Source organism: Corvus brachyrhynchos, unplaced genomic scaffold (assembly GCF_000691975.1).
Source record: "Corvus brachyrhynchos isolate BGI_N302 unplaced genomic scaffold, ASM69197v1 scaffold105, whole genome shotgun sequence".
NCBI classification, from domain to species: domain Eukaryota; kingdom Metazoa; phylum Chordata; class Aves; order Passeriformes; family Corvidae; genus Corvus; species Corvus brachyrhynchos.
Window position 1 is genome coordinate 2,701,614 of NW_008238452.1, and position 20,003 is coordinate 2,721,616.

At 41.4% G+C, this 20,003-nt stretch overlaps 1 protein-coding gene across 1 annotated transcript in view; it reads right to left on the minus strand.

The window, feature by feature from the left end:
• FAT4 (FAT atypical cadherin 4) overlaps positions 1 to 20,003 on the minus strand; it is a gene marked incomplete at its 5' end in the record, with an annotated part of 124,444 nt that overhangs the window by 40,989 nt on the left and 63,452 nt on the right. The window contains 5 exon segments of the mRNA XM_017736892.1: positions 8,883 to 9,057; positions 9,786 to 10,708; positions 14,822 to 15,172; positions 16,870 to 17,131; positions 19,862 to 19,993. Of these exon segments, the coding sequence (XP_017592381.1) occupies positions 8,883 to 9,057; positions 9,786 to 10,708; positions 14,822 to 15,172; positions 16,870 to 17,131; positions 19,862 to 19,993 (1,843 nt within the window).

The window sequence follows — 20,003 nt, forward strand, 5'->3', positions numbered from 1 at the left end:
GGTCCTGTCTGCACCATGGTTTAGCACAGCAGATAGTAAAACCATCATTCCTTTCAGAAAGCAGGAACTCAAAAGTTTTTGCCAGCACTAAGATATCTAAATCACGTGCTAGAAAACTAACAGTAAACTTAAGCAAAAAAGCCACAGATACATTTCACTAAAATGAAAGAAAAAAAGGATTAAAATGAAATAAAATGAATCTAAATGGCTAATCAAGACTCATACTGCAGGCAGTTTACCATGTTTTGTGGTAAATTAAACACATCATTATGCTGAAAATTGGAAAGCGATTTAACAGAAATGGAATTTTTGCCTCACTGAAATGTGTTGCTTTGCAACAAAGCGGATTTCACTTCTCCAGTCAAACACTGTGAATGAGTCCCAGGACTAGGACTTGTATGTGTTATCACAGAGAATTAACTTTTACACTCAAGTAAACAAGGCCTTTCTCACAATAAAGTGGCCAATCTTTCTAAATGCATTTAAATGCAGAGCGTGCTGAGCCTCCCTCAACTGGTGAGTCCTAAAATAAATATGGAGCTAGATTAAGTGAAAATGCAACAAGCCTGCATTACACTTTGCATTCCTAGTGCACATGAACCTTGATTTGGAACATGGACGACTTTAACTTCTTTTCCAAGAACAAAGAAGAAACTGCGTATGTGAAATGAGAAAAAGCAGCAGCTCTTTTTACAAGATTGCACCACAAATATTTGTCCTGGCTGGGTATGTTGACTGTGCTTTGTTTTCTTCTTACTCAATTTTTCACCACAGGCTGTCATGCTAAGTCTTAAAAAAACTGGTGAGCCTAGATTATTTTGAGACAAAAGCTCAAGTAAGTGGCTAATAAAAGATATTAAAAAGTTAGAAGCTGTACTCTCAGTCAGGTCAGCTGGTGACCGTGGTGAATGAGACCATGCAGGAGACTCAAATTTTCAACATTTCTGAGTGTGTCAAATTTGATTTAACAGAACTTGTACTTCAAAACCCAAGGGAATAGATTGATAGCTGGGACAGATCTGTACTTTTGCAGGGATTATCTAACAAGAAAAAAAAATAAAGAAAAAGGGACTCTCTGTACTACATCAGGTATTAGAAAAGTCAGTATCATCCCCCATCTAGCAGCCTAAATAAACTGGGAGCAAACGAAACTAAATTTGAGAACATCAAAAGTGAAAACAAAATAATAAATTAATCACTGGATCAGAGTCCAACCTTGTTCAAGCAACAACATGTCCAGCCATGCTTAGGCTGATGCTTCTGCACAAACACAGATACTCACACTCGTTTTGAGAGTGCAAAAGAAAACTTAGTCCCAAAATGGTGATGCACAATGGGATCTCTCATCTGGTTTTATCCACATGGGTTTTAAATTTGGATACCAAAATTCCTGACTGACTACATCCTATGAATTCATTAAGCTTTGGGGCTTCAGAACAGGGGCAACAACACATTATGATTGATTTAACATGCTGTTGTAAGAAAGGGACACAGAGGGGCAGTTTTAAGGCCTCTGGTGTATGTGCACATTTCCCTATCCCTGTTCTCCTCCTCTGATCAGGAGCAGTTTCCTGCAGCTGTTAACCCAGAGAGGTAAAAAAAAAGCTGGAGCACTGTTACAGACCTACAGGAACACAGACACTGACTGAGAAGGAAACACATGCAATAAAGTATAATATATATTTAGCACAACTTCACGTTTGACAATCTCACATGTACGTACTGCACATTTCTTAGCCAGAAGCGCATTTATTTCCAGAGCAACCAAATGGTTCAAAACAAGAACAATTAAGGAAAACGCAGAACTTAATGTTCATAAAAATCATGGCATATGACTGGTTGTAAGGGTGCAAGGAAGAAATTGTTCCCTGTGAGGGTGGTGAGGCCCTAGCACAGGCTGCCCAGGGAAGTTGTGGCTGCCCCGTCCCTGGAAGGGTCCCAGGCCAGTTTGGATGGGGCTTGGAGTGACCTGGTCTAATGGAACGTGCCCCTGACTGTGGCAGAAGGTTGGAATTCGATGAGGTTCAAGGTCACTTCCATCCCAAATCATTTTATGATCTCCCTGTGCCCGCAAGGAAGGCGGTGCTGGGAGAGTGGGCATGTCCATGTGCCCCACCCACGGCCTCTGGCGACCTAAGTGAGATTGAAAGAAAGTGGAACTGCAACTCAGAAGAAAGGCAGAGCCATTAAAAAAATATTTCCTTAAAACCACCAAATTACTCCTCCTTGTTATAAGTTATTGCTGTAAACAGAAGAAACAGAGAAGCTGGCTCCTGCAGGAACTGCTGACTAAGGCAATTTTTGACGGCTTGTGACTCCTGAATATCCCACAGTGAAATTCCTGTAATGCACAATTTTGAATTACGCTTTAAAAACACCCTGTATAAATAGAGAAGATTAACCAGCAGGCTAAGTGTTCAGGCAATATGTGCATGTTTTCCTTGTTTTATCCTTGCAATTAAGGCTTCCTGAAACTGTAGCTTTGTATTTGATGATTGAGCTAGCAGACTTACAATTTATAAGGTGTAATGTTTAATTTAAAAAAACAGTTTAAGATCACCAAGGCTGGAAAAATCTTAGTATTTGTCAAAGGCTGATAAACTGCTTAAGAACTACTCTAAGTATTCTTCTGCAAAACAGATTACATCCAGAGATCTCATTAGCAGATATGAAATAGAATTTCACAGGTAAGTGATGTAAGCAGAACAACAATTTAAAATTAATTTAGATGTAGAAGTTCCAAACTAATCAGAGCAAGATGGATGAATGAAGAGGTAAGAGAGAAAGTGTTACAGCTTGAAAACCGAAAAACAGACAATTCTTTCTAACCTGAAAATTTTTACATATTAAGCATTATGTTCTAGCTTCTTTTCCAGTTTAAATAAACGAGCCTGAATCTTTTTTTTTTTTTGAAGAGATATACCTGGATTTTTTTCCCCCTGAAACTAGTTTGAGTTGGTTTGAAAATGAAGTGCTGTGCATTATGTTAATCTGAGTGAAAATCTTTCATTGTTTTCACAGATATTTCAGCTTGAGCTGGTCAGTCTGAGCCCTTTGCCAACCTGAATGTCTCTCCTGCAGCCCACCCCAGAGAACTTATATGCTTGGATTTAGCCCAGAGACTCTTGCTGGGCTATTTTGAAAATATTGATCTAATAATGAAGGTTTAAGTCCAAAAAGAGGACGAAATCCAGCAAATGGCATGCTGGGGCTGTGTTGTGCATCTCATGGGGCGGTTCTCTGAGGGAATGGGCTAAAGCCCTCATCTCCTTTGGGGAGGAAATGTGTCAAATCCTATAGACACTGATATGCTCTCTTCCCTGACAGTAATTCCTTAGGGAATATTGGACTGACTCTGCCACAAACTCTCTTCCTAAATAGTTTTTGGAGCTTTTGTCTTCTAGAGAAAAATGTCACAGGGCTAACAGTTTCTAGGCTCTGTGATAGGGCAAGACCCTGCTATTAGATTCCCACACACACAAAATGCCACTCTCAATTCTCTTGTCTCCTGATTTTGGATGATGGTAAGACACTATGAACACTACGAACTCATTGACGAATGTTGCCATTTCAGTTCTCCTACGGTGCCATTTAGAAATAAATTAAAAAATCATGCAGAACTACCACAACAATAGTTTTAGTACCAGTATTAAAAGAGCAAAAAAAATAAAGCCTGTGAAATAGAAAACCACTAAAACTAGACTAGAGCAGACAGCACTGACACAAGGAAGAACTTCCATAAAGACAAGGAAATAAACAGAGCTGGGACAGAACCCAATATTCATTTTGAAACAGCTGTGGCTATAAAACAAGGCCACAGAAGAGAGCAATCCTTCTGTCAACTGATAAGCACCAAGGTGAGCAGACATCAGCTCCATTTAGCTCACCAAAGCCTCAGCAAACATTGCACAGAAAGTCTGGCAAACAGGACATCTCTGGCTGAAGTGAGTTACTTGTTTGTTTTGACAGCACCAAAATTTAAAAATAGCTAAATTTGTTCTAAAAATAATATTCATTCTTTTCAGGCAACATCTTTTCACACTGTAGACTCTGTGTTAGGTAGAAATACAGTGTCTGCTAAGGAAACAGGATGAGTACAAATGTCTTTAAGCCCAGCCACTTAAATCTCACACAATGTTGAGCCTTAAGACTTTCGCAACATTACTAGAAAATACAGCTGTCCTTCTGTTGTTACCCCAAACTGGGAAATATCTTGAAATGTGTTAAAAAAACAACACAACTGCACTGTCATCTTTCACTTGATTTTAGGATTGAAGGGAACCAAAAGCCTAGCTCAGAAGAGAATTCCTGAGAAGTATATAACCTCTCTGCTTGGTTGCCCTTCTACATCCTTGAAGGAAACAATGCATAAGTCAGGGACCATCATTTTCTAAAGAAAAAACACAAGGTTGTTTTTCATCCAGGCCAAGGATGTATACAAAGAGCAGCTAACTAAATATAATAATCAGTCCACTGATTCATTTCTTTAGTGACTATTTATCTAAATCAATAAATAGATTATTTAAGAAAATAAAATTTTAAAAACCCCAAAACACAGGAACACAGCTTCTAATTAGAAACATCACAACTTGATTTTGGTTTCATTGTGGCAATATGGCATTCTGACCAACCCAATCAAGAGATGGTGGCTGCAGTTTATTTGGACAGTAGTCCCAGGCAGTGAGTAGGTTTCCAGATGTGCTATTCCACATCCCTGCAATCAATAAATAAGAGGAGGAGGACTGTTGGAATGCTAACATTTGTCCAGAAAATTGCTCAAAGAGTTAAAGACAGGGATGATAAAAGCAGCTGCACCAGTTCTTGTCATGCTGCCAGAGTTGAATGTTTACCTAGTGCTGCATCCCCACCAGATGGGGTGAAAAAACAAAAAGTAGCAAGTCTCTTTTCCCAACCATTTTGCCATGAAGAAAGGTAGAGCATAGCAGAACAGATTTATGTGGTAGAAGCAGACCCGTGAAGACACATTCAAATAGTTGCATGTAGGTTTCTTGGCGTTTATGTTAGCAGACATTCTGGGGCAGCATCTGCAATCTAAACACTCTCCTGTTATTCCACAGTCCATCACCTTGCCTGTCGCTCTATTTATAATTCATGCAGTCTGGTCTTAGAGCTTGTGCTGCAAGAGGGTCTCTAAAGTGGGATGGCTAAGCTTCGGGGTTGAATTATGTTTTATTTCTCGACCAAAGCCACAGGTGTACAGCTCTGGAAGATGCTGAATGTTCCCAGTGATGGATGCTTTGCGTGTCCTCATAAATCCCCCCCTGCCTGGAGTGGCAGTCTAGTATCCGAGACCCAGCCGGAGTGAGAGCACAGTGGAAGTGCAGAAGTGAGGGAAGAGTGATGATAATCCAAGGTAGGAATCAAAACCCTTTGTGCAGACTGTCCTATGGAAACTGGGCACGAGGCAGGCTGCATGGACACAAATCACTGAGCTGAGCGCCAGAAGTTGTTTTGTCAGTCTCTTCCCTTTCCTAGCACAGAGGGAAGACTCTGCACCAACCCATGATCCACCCTGAGGACCAGGCGGAGGATTAGCAGCCAAGGCCAAGGAATAGTTGGGCCAGAGCCAGGACAGTGCATATATCATGACTGACTTCCCTGGGCCTGAGGGGAGCTCTTGCTTGGGAAAGCATTTCTTCAACAACCGCCCGGATTTCCACTGCTGGTGCACGTGGTCCCACCAGTGGTCCCCCACCTGACCTGTCCCCAGTGCTTATGAGCAGCTGAGCTCTTCACTACTCACAGTTCTTGTCACGTGCCCAGGACTAAGATCTGGGCTCTGGAAGAGCATGCCTGTGTGCGGTGAAAGAGCACAGAGATCCCTGAAGGCACAGGCACTGTATCCCATGCAGCCCTGCTGGCTCCACACTTTACCACCTCCTAATCCTTCCCTTGCTGTTATACTCGGTGTACCTGCTGCCAAAACATGCTGTAAAACCTATAAAGGTGCATTGGATGGACACTTCAAGATAAAAATAATGAAAAATTACAAGTCATCCTTCTTCCAGCAACTTCCCCTTACACAGGCTAAGGTAACACTGCAAGAATCCACAGTCACGACTTGATGAAGTGAAAATAAACATAAGAAAAGCAAGAAATCCTTGATTACGGATAAGGATACCAGGAAAACAGCCAAAACTAAGTTGGGAATCCATTAGTTCTTATGTCTAACAGTGCTTCTAAGTATGTATTTGTGTCTGCTTCCTGGAAAGAACAGGAAGAGCTGGCATAGACTTCTATAGGAGCAGGATATCATCTCTGAATACTTTAAACCAGTCAGTGCAGCCTATAAAAATTCAGATGCAGACCCTAAGAAAACTGGGAAGAGGGCTGGACAGACAGAATTTTGCTCTTGATGGACTTTTCCAGAGTTAACTGCATCTGGATGTGTACCATGATTTTTATCTGTAAAAAAACCCCCAAACCTTAAATCAGATGCACCATATATGGCAAGACTGTTCTTTGGGCTGCTAAAGACTACTTGAAAGACTGTTTATTACAGCTATTAAAAGCCAACCTCAAAGTGCAAAGGACAATACCTTTTCCATGACTCATTTTCAAATATAACATGGATGTGGACAATTTCAGACAAGTCTGCTTTCTCCAACACTTTGTCAGGCACAGCTTCCCTACCTGTTTTGCATGTATATTTCTGGATAAATGATCTGTATGCAAAATCCTTCTTTCTAGGAATTATCAAACAAACACAAACTGAGAGACTCAAAAGAAATGGTTATGTTAGGCAAAGAGCTGGACACACCTGTGAGAGTTTCTTTTATAAACATGTAGCAGCTGCTCAAGAACATAAATACTCCAAACACTTTTATGATCCATTTCAAGATTGTGTTATTCCCATCTTTTTGCCAGCATGGCAAGAAATACCTCATTTAAAGAAGCAGGCACTGACTAGCAGCAGCCAGTGTGGTACCACCTGGATATCTACCATGCCTACAGTTCACATCCCACTTCCATGAAATCAAGTTAAGTTTTGCCACTGACTTCTAAGGAAGACTTCTATTTTCCTGTGATGTCTTAGATAAATCGTGGCTAGCATAGTTTTCAATGTATTCTTAGCTGGTATGAATTCAGAACAAGTATTCAGTGCAACCAGAAGATGATAGCTAATGCTATTCACCAGCCTGGCTGAAAATTACCCCAAATCACACCAGCTGTGGATTAGTCAGGCTGTAAACTTAAACACAGCAGAGCAGTTACATTTAGCTTAAAGTTACTGCTGAACACACTTGCTAGTACATTTTAACACTAGCAGGAGGGCATGGGAACTTGTGCGTTAGCTTTACAAGAACATAGCAAATTTAAAAAGGAAGTTTCAAACAGTGTTTAATCAGTGTGATATCTACATGTTTAAACACAGGAACTCATAAAACATGCTGCTGTTCTTGTCAGCCACTTATGGCAAAGGTCCTATGCACACTTCATGTATTAACATCTCCCTGGATTACCTGAAACTCGGAGATCTCCCAACACAAGTAAATATTTTCATTTGGGACTGCTGGATTTAACTGTTGGTTAAAGCTCCTAGATTTTGTATTTTTCTTTAGGGACCAGAGTCTAGGAAAAGCCTGTGCTCTGGTCAAACTCTTGGCTTACACACAGTGCTAGGAGCAGGGTACAGCTGAGTACTGCTCCCCTCCCTCTTCCAAGAAGGACAATAATTGCTGGCTGCATGACACCCCTTTTATCAGTTTAGTCTTTGGGTACTTTGTTCTGTACAGCCCTCACTGACTTCTGCCAGCTTGGACTGAGAGACCAAAGAGACATCAAGACAAATCCAGCCTCAGCTTCGGAAGGAACATGAGGACATTCAAGCGAGTCCAAGTCACAAGTGAGCAGTTCGAGGCTACAGAGTAATGGAAAGCCAGTGTAAAAACCATAAAGCACACAGCATCTCTAGCCAAAGTACAAGACAAATGATACCTCAAGCCCTAAAATTGTGTTTTGCAGCTTCGGCTGTGCTCAGACTGTGGAATACCTGAGCACTGCTGCAATAGGAAAATATAAGCCATAGCTATTGTCACTGGCACAAGATACTGCACACAGCATGGCAGAAAACAAAACTGTATTCACTTGTCAGCAAGTCGGGTTTGGTTCTATTTTTACTGCTAGAAAGCAGGAACAAGTTCTGCAGTGAATTAAATCCATCAAACCATGGGAGACCGGAGATCAGTCCAAAGTATGATGCAGGATGTCTTTGTTAATAATACTCACACCAAAATCTGAAACCAAACTTTTGTGCTTGGACACCTCAAGTGAAAGTGTAATTAATCTTCATAACAAGACTTCACGTCCTGTTTTAAAATGAAAAAAACTTGGAATACATTTGGTACTGTGGAGCAAACATACGACTGGATGCTGAGCAAAGCAGAAAATTAAAATACTGAAATGCAAATTCTTGTTACTTTTCAGGGCTAGGATTTCAGTAAGATTAACTGGGTAGTCCATAGCTGTTTTCTGGCCACAGGTGTGACCTCTGCACATTTGTGATGCCAACATTATATAGGGTTTTATTGCCGTTTGAACTGGTATTTTTAGTCATGCATGAAGTTCTTATGACTTAGGTAGGACCACTTACTACTGCAGGGCAAAAATCCACCTACCTAAATCTGTAGTGAGTACTACTAACAGCAGAAAACCGGACATAAAATCCTGATTTCCAGAAACCAAATTCCCTTTGACATCAGGTAAGCCCAGCTCTCCTCACAGAAATCTCCATTCAACACGGCTACACAATCTCCATCCACTAAAGTTTCAGACCACCACCATGAAAACATTTATGTTTTTGCCCAGAATGCACTGTTTTCCATGTGACCTCAGCAGAAGAGAGTTTTTAGTTGCCTCACCTGCATCAGCAGCCGTGACCAGGAGCAGGTACTGCTCCTTGGCCTCCCGGTCCAGGCTCCGCACCAGGCGCAGCTCTCCGCTGCCCGAGAGAGTGAAGGCTTCCTCTTCATTGCCAGCCACCAGCATGTAAGTCAGCTTGCTGTTCAGCCCTTGGTCATCATCCCTTGCTACAACCTACACAAGCAATGCAAACAGAAGAGATATCAAAGACCTGATGAGCGCAGGAGGTCTGGAAAATTATACTGGGATAGAGGAAACATTCTCTGTGATAATAATCCAAATTAATGGGTTGAATTAATGCAAATGCTACAAGTATAAATGAGCTGTAATTGTAAAAAAAAACTTAACACAGTGATGGTGGATTTAAAAAACATAGTTTGAAAATATTAAATAGCTGATTACCTATTTTTCTTGAGCATAAATACAGAAAAACTGTGTTGGGGCTCTGTGAAAACCACAAATGACCTGTATAGGCTAAGCTCTGTATGAGAGCAAGCACTGCATGTCCTGCTGTCAGAATCCGTCTAGTTCTCTATCAATATTTGGCACACAGCCTCATCCCATGTAGGCAGTGACTAGATTGATAGATTTGTTGCATGGAAGTTGAGAATGAGATGAGAGATAGAGCAGACTCTTAGAGTCCCAGTGGAGGCGTGAGGATAGGTAGGGAAAACACAAACAGAACTCCAAAGCATATTATTAACTTTTGGTCAGAAAAAATGCACCCATACAAACAAAAAAGGAAAACAAGCCAACAATGACTGCAAGTTCAATTAAAGCCAAGAGGCAGCTTTTCCATGTTTTGCCCCTTTTTAATTTTGGAGGAAGGACACTGGGCATTAATACCATGTAGGCATGCCACTAATTGTCAGAGACACACATTTACTGCTGAATGTACCTACCTGCAGAATAACTTTTGGGAGCGTCTCCAAATTCTCGGGGACATTCACAGAGTAGGGAGAAAGCTCAAATGTGGGAATGAAATCATTGACGTCCTTCAGAACAATACTGACTGTTGTGGTATCGGTCCTGGGGCTGCTCCCGCGGTCAGATGACTGAACAGTCAGTGTGTAGGAGGGCTTCTTCTCTCTATCCAAAGGCTTGGCCACAGTTATCACCCCTGTCACAGAATCGATCCGAAACTCACTGTTGGCATCTCCGCTCACGATGGCGTAGCGGACCTGCCCGTTTGTCCCTTCATCTGCATCTGTAGCCAACACCTGGATTAAATCCGTCCCTGTCAAAGTATTTTCTGACACCTCTACCTTGTACAGCTTTTGGGCAAAGAGCGGGTTGTTGTCATTAATGTCCAGGACTATCACCACCACATCCGTAGACGAAGAAAGGGATGGCTGGCCCTTGTCTGTGGCTACCACAGTCAAGGTGTAGTTGGCCACGGCCTCTCTGTCGAGCTCTCCAGTGAGCCTCACTTCCCCATCGATAGTGCCGATGCTGAACTTGTTTCCCAGAGGCCGGAGCAGGCTGTACTCGATGTAGCTGTTGGGACCACTGTCGGGATCAGTCGCCTGTGCTTTGAACACCACCGTATCTATGGGCGTGTTCTCCGGGACGTAGGTCAGCTTAGGGGAGATAAAGCTCGGAGGGCTGTCGTTCACATCGAGCAGGATGATCGAAACTTGGGCTGTGCTGGTGTACCTGGAGGCTGGGAGGGGGGCCATGTCATGGACTTGCACGACGAGGCTGTAGAAGGACTGGCTTTCCCGATCCAGAGGCTGCCGGATGCTCAACACGCCGCTGTTGTCGATGCTGAACTGCCCCGCGCTGTCCCCGGACGCGATGCTGAAGGACAGCTGAGAGTTGGGGCCTGGTTGGGGAGGGAGAAGAAAGGTAGATAATATGAATTCATCCCACTGACCTAGGTATCAATATTTCTAGCCTTGTTTCCACAGGAAATTTTCCTTCATTTTCCTATGGAAATGAACCACGTGGTTCCTATACAACCACGTGAAGTGTTCAGCCTCCTCATCACCATTTTTGAATCCATCTGCTCATTTCAGGCAAGTTTCAGAGTGGAGAAGAAGCCTTTGAAATGATTATTTTCTGACATGGTAATATTCATGAAAGAGAGAGGGAGTATGTTAACTGGAGAGGCCGCAGAGGGAATGTCTGGCAGGGTTCATCTCTGCATTTCATTCATCAGGAGCTGCACGGTGGCACCACGAGTAATTTTTCCCCATCTAAAATGGTTGGGGATAAAGGATTTGAAGGGTTTTCCTTCAGAAACCAAGACTTAGTAGTTCTGCTGCTCATTGAACATCTGGTTTCCTCCATTATTCCCAGTTCAACCAAGCAACATTATTATTAATGTAATTATTTCATGAATTCTTCCACTCAATTAAAAAAGCCACAAGCAGAAACTCCCAAGCCTAGCTGGAGTAAGCCAAGAGTGAATAGTGGGGAAAGGTATGCTTCCCATATATGGCATGGTATTCCAAAATATCAGATGAACAGCCCTCACTCATCTCATGATCAAAACGTAACTAGCAATTATGGTCAGGGGAGAGATTTATCATTCCAGTAAGGGAAATACATCCTGAACCTGGACAGGGCTGTGAAATATCCTTACATGTTCCACGTAAGAAACAATGTGTGTTATTGCTTCGATTCCACAGTTCACTCTGAACAACTAATTATTGGGAACATCCAATTGTGAGACAAGTTTCTTCTCCTCTATCTTACTCCTATTTTAATTAATTTAAAATTTTTTTCTTGTTTTGCATATTCAAGACTGTGTTTAGGGTCAGTAAATTAACCAACCATTAGCTACTAATTTACCCCTCAAACTAGCTTGTTCATGCAAAGAAACCAAGCTGCCCATTTCACTGATTGCTGTGCATTTTGTCATTTTTACTCAGAAGCTCTTTTCTCTCCGAGTGAATTGCTTTGATAATAAAATTATTCCTGCATTAGACTTATTAATCTCTGCTGTTTATTATGCTCAGACTTGAGAAATCTAGTCTTACATGTGGCTACTCTAATTGCCATCTTTCCCTCTCTTTTTCCTCTTGTAGGAGTTAAATTATAAAATGAATAGAATGAAACATGAAAGACAAAATATTTGAATGCAATTTAAAACATTAATACATTTATCTGCCAGATATTAGTGTTTCTCCATTACTTTGATCAAGTGAAGGATGGTGAAAGTTTAATGCTACTCTGATTTTTGTTCAGTTCTATTTTCAAATGACTAATTACATGCATAAAAGTCTTGATTTCAGTAAAGTACTTTCTGGCAATTCAAGATTTTTGTTGATTTTTGGAGATGGGTAGGATTTGGGTCCTGCAAAAGAAAATTACTTTAAAAAATACTCTATTTCCTCCACCCCCTCCCACCCCAGTGTTTTTATGGTGTTCATTCCTAAGAAAAAATTAGTTTGCTCTTCCTTATCACCTCCATGAACCTTTCATTCTTTGTCCTGTATTCTCATGGGTTTCCATGCTGGTAATACTAATATAAATTAAACTGTGGAACAGAAGATTTGCCTAAATATCAGTGGAGCCAGGAAGGCCACTTAGGCAACTATTCTTTTTTTTAACAGCATGCCAAGCTGGCATTGTGCACCTCGTCCATCCCCCCTTCCAAGGTTTGGAACTGGGCTTTTCTTAGGGAGACTGTATAGACATCCTCTTTGTTGAACTTTAGGTTTATTTAATCTGATGCTTAATCTGATAAAACACTGAAAAGACAGACATGGAGTCACCAATTTCACGATAACACTCTAAAGGGTTTTGTTTCTATTTTTATTTATTTACTAATGAGACTAAAAAAAGACCCAACAAAACTACTTCGCCTCTGCCATTCTATAAATATCTGAGGAGTTTAGCTGAGAAATTACACCAGCTTTGCCTGGGGGAATGCCTTACCATACTTTTTAACAAACTGACAAATGTGTGTGTGCTTTCCTCAGATATTTTTCCTGTTAATTCTTTGAAAAAAATAAAATCTGAATCTCAAAATGAATGTCTTTATGGTAACTGAGTTCTTTAGCATATATTATTATATTACTACATTGTTAAATATCCAAGAGCTGTAGCTGATATTTACTATGGATCTGTACATGAAACAGTCCAAGCTCAGCTAAACAGCTGCTGTTTCCCAAGGGGTGTGCTGAACAAGAAAACGAAAATTGAAGCAGTTTCACTATCACCATATTTCTGTCCTTTATCAGTGTTTCTCCTAAAACAACAGCCATGCCTCATTATAAAACAATGTCTTTTCAGAGCTCCTTTAAACTATGGGATCATGTAACATAAATAATCAATGAAATTGTATTTGTATTGAGTGCATTATCTGTGAGCACATGGAGAAGAGTATAATACTAGCACTAGCTATTTCAGTGCTCTAGATAAATATAAGACAACACAAGATAACAAGTCTGAGCTTGAAACAGAAACAACAATAGATCATAACATTTGCTTAAGTTACAGTCTTATGGGAGAACTCAACCTGGCACGCTCTTGAAATGATATTTCTGCCCTATTAATTTTAAATCCAGCCTGCTAGAAAAGCAAGTGTGCCAGAAAACATAAAAAGCAAGATATCTGACTTCTCATTGCATTGCTCCTCAAATGCTCATTTGCCTCCTTGATAACTGAGTGTGTGATGAATGTGAATTGATATGTCAGTGCTATGATATAGTTCCCATCCACTGTGCACAGATGGAAATTAATGTATGAGGTGCAAGAGAAAAGGAAAACAGACCCATAAGGGTGAAGTGAAATTAACTTCCAAAAGGATTTGAAACCAAGTGTTGTAGTCTTGACAGGAAAGTAAGAAACAAAGGAGGAGATGGACACAAACCCATTTATCTACAAGTCTGAAGGAACAATCCCTTCCCTGGAAATGCATGACACAAGCACAAGTTCCTCCTCCAACTTATGTTTAGTTTACATAAAATAAAAGCCTTACCAAGTGTGGTGAAAGAGAGATTAATGCAAGAACAGCCAGTATCACAAAGTTTTGACTTCTGATTTGTTGGCTTATCTTATGGAATCTCTTCTCCTTTCCTGAGTTTGATCTCAAAACCAGTTACGCAATTTTTACCATGGAAAGTTCCATCCATCAGCACAAAATTTATCTCCCCACAAAAATGTTGGAGTTCAGCAACTCAGTATTTCCTGAGGAAAAACTGCTTTACTGAGTAATCTTGATAGGGTCAGTCAATTTAGGTGCACAAACAGGGATTCCTCGAAGCATGTAGGTGGCTTTGTCCTTGAAGGACATTTCAGTGCGAGACACTTCCGTGGGCTCCGCTGAGCCCCTGTCAAGTTGAGAGGAGACAAGCTTGCTCAACATGTCACAAAAATAACCTTCACCTGTAAAGTCACTGTGAGTGTTATGAATGAAGAGTTTTGCATTAAGTCACACTGGGTAATGTCTGTGGACACTTCAGAAAATGCGGTACACGATGGAATGATGTTTACATATTTTATGGTCATCTTCTATAATTATTCTTGCTTGGGTACAAACTGTATGGCAAAATGGTTAAGCAAGCTATAAAAATCATACCTTTTACACTCCAACACATTAACACCTTCTGGATGCCATAAACAATCCCAAGATTAAAGCTTATTTTAATGAGAAGTTTTCCCAAGATCCCTTTCAACAAGTTTTTTTAACCTCCACTATCAATACCTTGTAGATGACAATTGTCTTCATGATAGACTTACAAGTTACAGTACGTTTATGATGGCTGCAGATAACATCTGATATTACCACAACCCTCTTTAGAACTTACAATGAACTTTCAGAAAAAGAGTTGCCAGACTTAGGTCTACTTTAAGTGTGAATTTAAGCATATGAGAGCAGCGACTTACGGGTAGTCCTAATTTTCCCTCTTTAGGAAGTCTTCTAATAGGTTGCTAAGGTGAAAGACAGCTTTATGATCACAGATACAGAGTGTGAGGGAACTCCTACCATCATCGGCATCAGCGACGCTGAAGTTGAGGATGGCGGATCCCGGGGGCAGGTTCTCCATCAAGGAAGTGCTGTAGGAGGCCATGCTGAACACGGGCACGTTGTCATTGACGTCCAGGATGTTGAAGTACACCCTGATGGCCGTGGACTGGCCTCCCCCATCCTCAGCACGGACAGTGAGGATGTAGTACTGCTGTGCTTCGTAGTCCAGGGCTCGGGTCAGGTTGAAGACCCCGGTGACAGGATTCAGGAAGAAGATTCCCTCTTCATCATCCTCGCTTACAGTGTACGTGATCTCCCCGTTGACACCCGAGTCATCATCAGTGGCAAGAATGGCTGCTACCAAGGAACCTGCATGGCACAACAGCAGAGCACCATCAGGCACTTGCAACAGGCAGCTCCCTGGGCTGCCCAGAGCCAGCTCACCATCAAGCAGATCCACAGATGAGAGATGTCCTCCAAGAGAAATTCAAGCCTCAACACTGTGTGAATAACCATTGCAAAAGTTTTTTCAAAGCTGAAAGGGACAACATATTGTTGCTTTAAAGGGCTACTCAAACACCATAAGCAATGGCCAGGAATGGTTTTTTATCTTTAGGCAGATTAGACATCAATAGGGGCAAAAATATCTTTTCTCCTGCTAGGTATTGTCTTTCTATGACTCAAAGGACCCTCTCTTTGATGCAGACAATCACAAGTTCTGGAACCTTCTAGATATTTCTTTCCAAATGCAGAAACCAAAATATGAGTACATACCACATATCCCAGCTCTGCTTTTTGAAACAGTGCCTTTGCAGGGTAACTGCGGTTAGAAAACTAGAAACCTTATAGGGGTCCGTTCTCCGCTGTTTTCTGAAATTCAACGCCCTGTGAATTTGTGCCAGTGTTTTCATTTCTGCATAGCTGCCCTCGCATGACTGACCTATTAGAGTTTGGAAATTAAGTGTCACTTTTTAGTATTTCGAACACTAATTATAATTAAGATCAGCTCATTTCCAAGAAAATAAATCATTAAATTTCCTTTCCCTGGAACCAGATGAACTACGTGCAGCACAGTTAACTATTTTCAAGCAATGAAAACTGCTTATATCATCAGAACAAAGAAGAGTGCTATAACCCCCTTTAATCCAGCTGGATACAGTGGTATCTTTCACACCCCATTGATTAGCTCAAGCTCTAATGTTCCTTTAACAAGAGGAATGGGGATTACTGTCTGGGATAGAAAGTGGAACCTCGAAGGGGAAACATCAGGGCCCTTCCCCTCTGGGTGAGCCTGCCAGCTGCTCCAGGACTTCTGGAGAATAGAACAGGAGAAGATGCAGTACTTTAACAGAAAATCAGCCTATTTGTTCCTTCAGCATCCATCACTGCTAAGCTGGGTATAAAGCACTAATGTACACCCTAAAAATGATTAACGAGAGAAGTCTCATTTTAATGTGGAGGGAATCAGGCTTGCCTTTTCCAGGGTCGTTCCTGCTAGAACAGAAGACTCAAGGCTCTGAGAGAAAAGAGAGAACGGCTGGGGATCAGCAACCAAAGCACTCTGTGCTGTAGAGACATCTCAATTACTTCCAGATCAGATTCCTGAGGCACAGCTGATTACTCTGTAAACCTTTAATGCAAACCACCACCAAATTTTTGGACAGGGACTGTGGGACAGAGTGCAAAAGTTTGAGGCACAGGGGTGATCTTGGTTATTCCAAACTGAGACTCCCATGCTTATGAAAGCCCTAATAAAAGCTTAAAAGCTATCACCATGTCATTTGCATCTCCTTGGTTTATTCATGTTTTACAATAAGCTTCTGAGATGCTACTGGCAGATACTGCTTTTCTACTAGCAATCTGTATAAAATCTTGGAAGTAATATTCATTTTTCACCTGGAGTCATATAATAGAGCACAGTACTTGAAAACTCTTTTCAATCTAAATATTTTCTAGTTTATAACCCACCTTTTAAGCAAGAAAACACTCTTGCATATGAAACCACCTTAAAAAGAAGAAAACAACCACTTGAGAGGTCAGTGGTGGTATTTCCATTTCCTGTTTACCTGGAGTGGCATCTTCTGGGATGTCAAAGGAGTAGACTGGCCTGGAGAACTTGGGGATGTGGTCATTAACGTCGCTGACAGTGATGTTTATCCTCATGTCCGAGGACTGCAGGCCATCGTCAGCACGGACCAGCAGGGAGTACTTGGAGCGGCGCTCCCGGTCCAGGCGCTTGGTGGCTATCAGCTCCCCTGACTCAGGATCAATGTGGAAGCTATCATCTGCACCGCTGATAATGGTGTATGTGACCAGGGCATTGGCTCCCTAAGTCAGAACAGAAGTGGTCAAATCACATCATTTGCCAGGAAAACCACATCATAACTTGCAGTAAGACAAGGATCGTTCCAGTAACTGCACTTGGAGATTATTTTTCCAGTTTCCTTTAATAAACAGCCTTCCTGCCCAGTCCCTGCTTCAGTCCCACAGTAAAGACACATATGCACACAGTTTTTATTTGTGGGACATGAAATGATGAGATTACCCAGATACTTTGTGCTCCACTGTTCGTAAAAGGATTTCATCCAGTCGATACCAAAAACCTCTGTTACCTGTTTTAGTTTCAAGCCAGCATCGCCGAGCAGCGTGACATCTTAATAAGGATCAATGTTTATTCTTCTTTTATGTCTGAAGATTTAATTTAATCTCTGGCAGTGGGTGGGATCAGCTCTGCCTTTCTTGCTCTCTGGAGATGGCATGGAGCAAGCAGGAGAGGGAGGGAAGGAGGAATGAAAGGAGGGAAGACCTGAGGCAGCCATGTGGCAGCTCTTCCAGCCGCCACGCATGGCAAGGGCCACAGCTCATGGTCAGGAGAAACTCATGGAGGCCGTGCTTGCAGCAGCCCTCAAAGGTCAGTTTCTGCATGGATATATATTTACCCCCCTAAATAAAAAGCCCCAAAGTGATAAATCACACATCATTAAAATCACAGTTCTGATTTCTTGGGTTGTGCTGCAAGTCAAAAGCATTTGCTTTTGGGTCAAAAAATTTCATTTGTTGTTGGGGGAGGAAAAAAAAAAGCATTCATGTGGACTTTGAGCATTTTGGTTGAAAGGAAAATTAAGAAAAAATAACGTTACATAGAAAAATGTCATGTACTTCTTTTTCCAAGACAGGCTTAAGGATACTGAAGGTTTGGTAGCCTCTAACACCAGATACAGTACCTAAACCCTGTGTGCTGATGGTGCCTGGAAATGCAAGCAGGTATTTATTGTGCCCTCCTCTGGTGCCAGGCCAGAGCTCAGGTTTCACAGCTGAAACCTGCTGCTGACACGCCAGTGGCACTTGTGCAATGAACAGCAGATCAAAGAGAACAGGCAGAAAGGAATTCTATGGCTGTTTCAAATACTCCTGCCTAAAAAAGCAAATTAACAGAGATAAACACCTGCTCCTATTTGCGAGAGGAGAGACAAGCAGTAGTTACCTGACCTCACCAGAGTGCCCCGTGCCAAACTTTCTCTCTGGGGTGTTGTTTCAAAGAGCCAGACTAAGCTAACTGATAAAAGGAAATTTAGAAAGAAAACAGGCTTCTACAGGTGCCCAGCCCTGAAGAGCTGCATGCAGTGCTTCAGCTATGTGCTCAGGTGTGCCTAGGGGCTGTCAACACGCTTTCCTCCAATTGTGTGGCTTAGCCAGCACATCTCATGAGAATTTTCAGAGGTGACCGCATTCTTCACCCTGTGTTTGACCACCCAGAGTCCTAACACAGCGCAGCTAAAACCACAGCCATGTGTGATACTGGTTTATACTGTGCCCTCAACTTCAAAAAGGGGGACGGGGAATAAAAAGGTATCTTGACCCTAAACTGCACATCACTAGGAAAACTTGGGCTCTTTGTAAAGAGTTTGAGTTACAAATATTCTGGTAGGGAAATTGAAATCATTCCTTTTGAGAAAAAGACTGACTGATTTCTCTCTAGGGTAACAAATCCCTTTCCACTGGATGGAGTACTTCAGAATGGGTAACAGATTAGGTGCAGTTCAGGAATGGTTAAAAAGAGGCTGGAGCATAAGATACTGCTATAATCTTACATATATTTGCCATACCACATCAGAGAGTGGTAGTTCAGTATTTACTGCTTCCTAAAATAAAGGCAAACAGCTAAAATTTTTGTTACAGATGTGCACCTTTCCAAAATCCTGGGTTTTGTCCGTATATCAGGCTACTACTGGAAAATAAAGAGAAAACCAAAATATTTACAATCACATTAGAACCATTCCCGGGGGTGTTCCTGTGGTTCCCTTTGTAGTAGTAAGATTAAGTACACCAATTAACAATCACAGGAAGACTAACCAAGCTAACACAAAAAAGGCCAGGAATAAAATTCTCTTGAGGAGGTTGAATTGCCCTATTATTTGAAAACAAGAACTGCTGCTTGTTGTTTTCAAGTGTTACTTTATATTTTAACGATAACACAAACTTTTTGCACGAGTATATTGACTTTTTAGGCCTTTCCCTCATGGAAAGAAACTGTTCAAGTAAACAAAAATAACATGATTAACATTTTTGTAACTAAGTTTCTAAAATAAATGAATGCATCAACAGCATTTTAAGTTATTCATAGCACCTTAGTTGCATCATTCTCCTAGTAATGAATCTAAGTGGGCATAACTATTTTGCAAACAGGTTCATGGACAGAGCACACATTTAAGCATTATTTCTTTTCCCCTCTTTTTGGTAAAATAAAACATTCATTTGGAAGGGATAATACTGATCTTTGTTAGGTCTAGTCAAAGGGAAAGCAGGCATTATCAGAATTTTTCTTGTTCTCCAAGGCTTGTCTCAGAATAATTTTATTGCACACTTTGGAACTGGGCTCAACTACATCATCTTGGTTTCAAATCTGGTTTAGACCTCCATGATACTGGACAGAATTTTGTGAATGACTGCCATGATTCCTAAGGCCAAGCTCACACAAAGGGATGAAGGGAACAGGTAAAAACATGTCCAGAATGGCACTTCTAGTACCAACATTCAAAACTGAAACCATGCTCCTACCTCATCAGCATCCATGGCTGTCAGCTGCAGTATTTTGGATCCATCTCCTATATTCTCCTCTACTGTCAGATCAAGCATGTCTGTGGGGAATACTGGTGGGTTGTCATTGATATCCTGAAGTGTTATTTCTACCTGTAAAAAG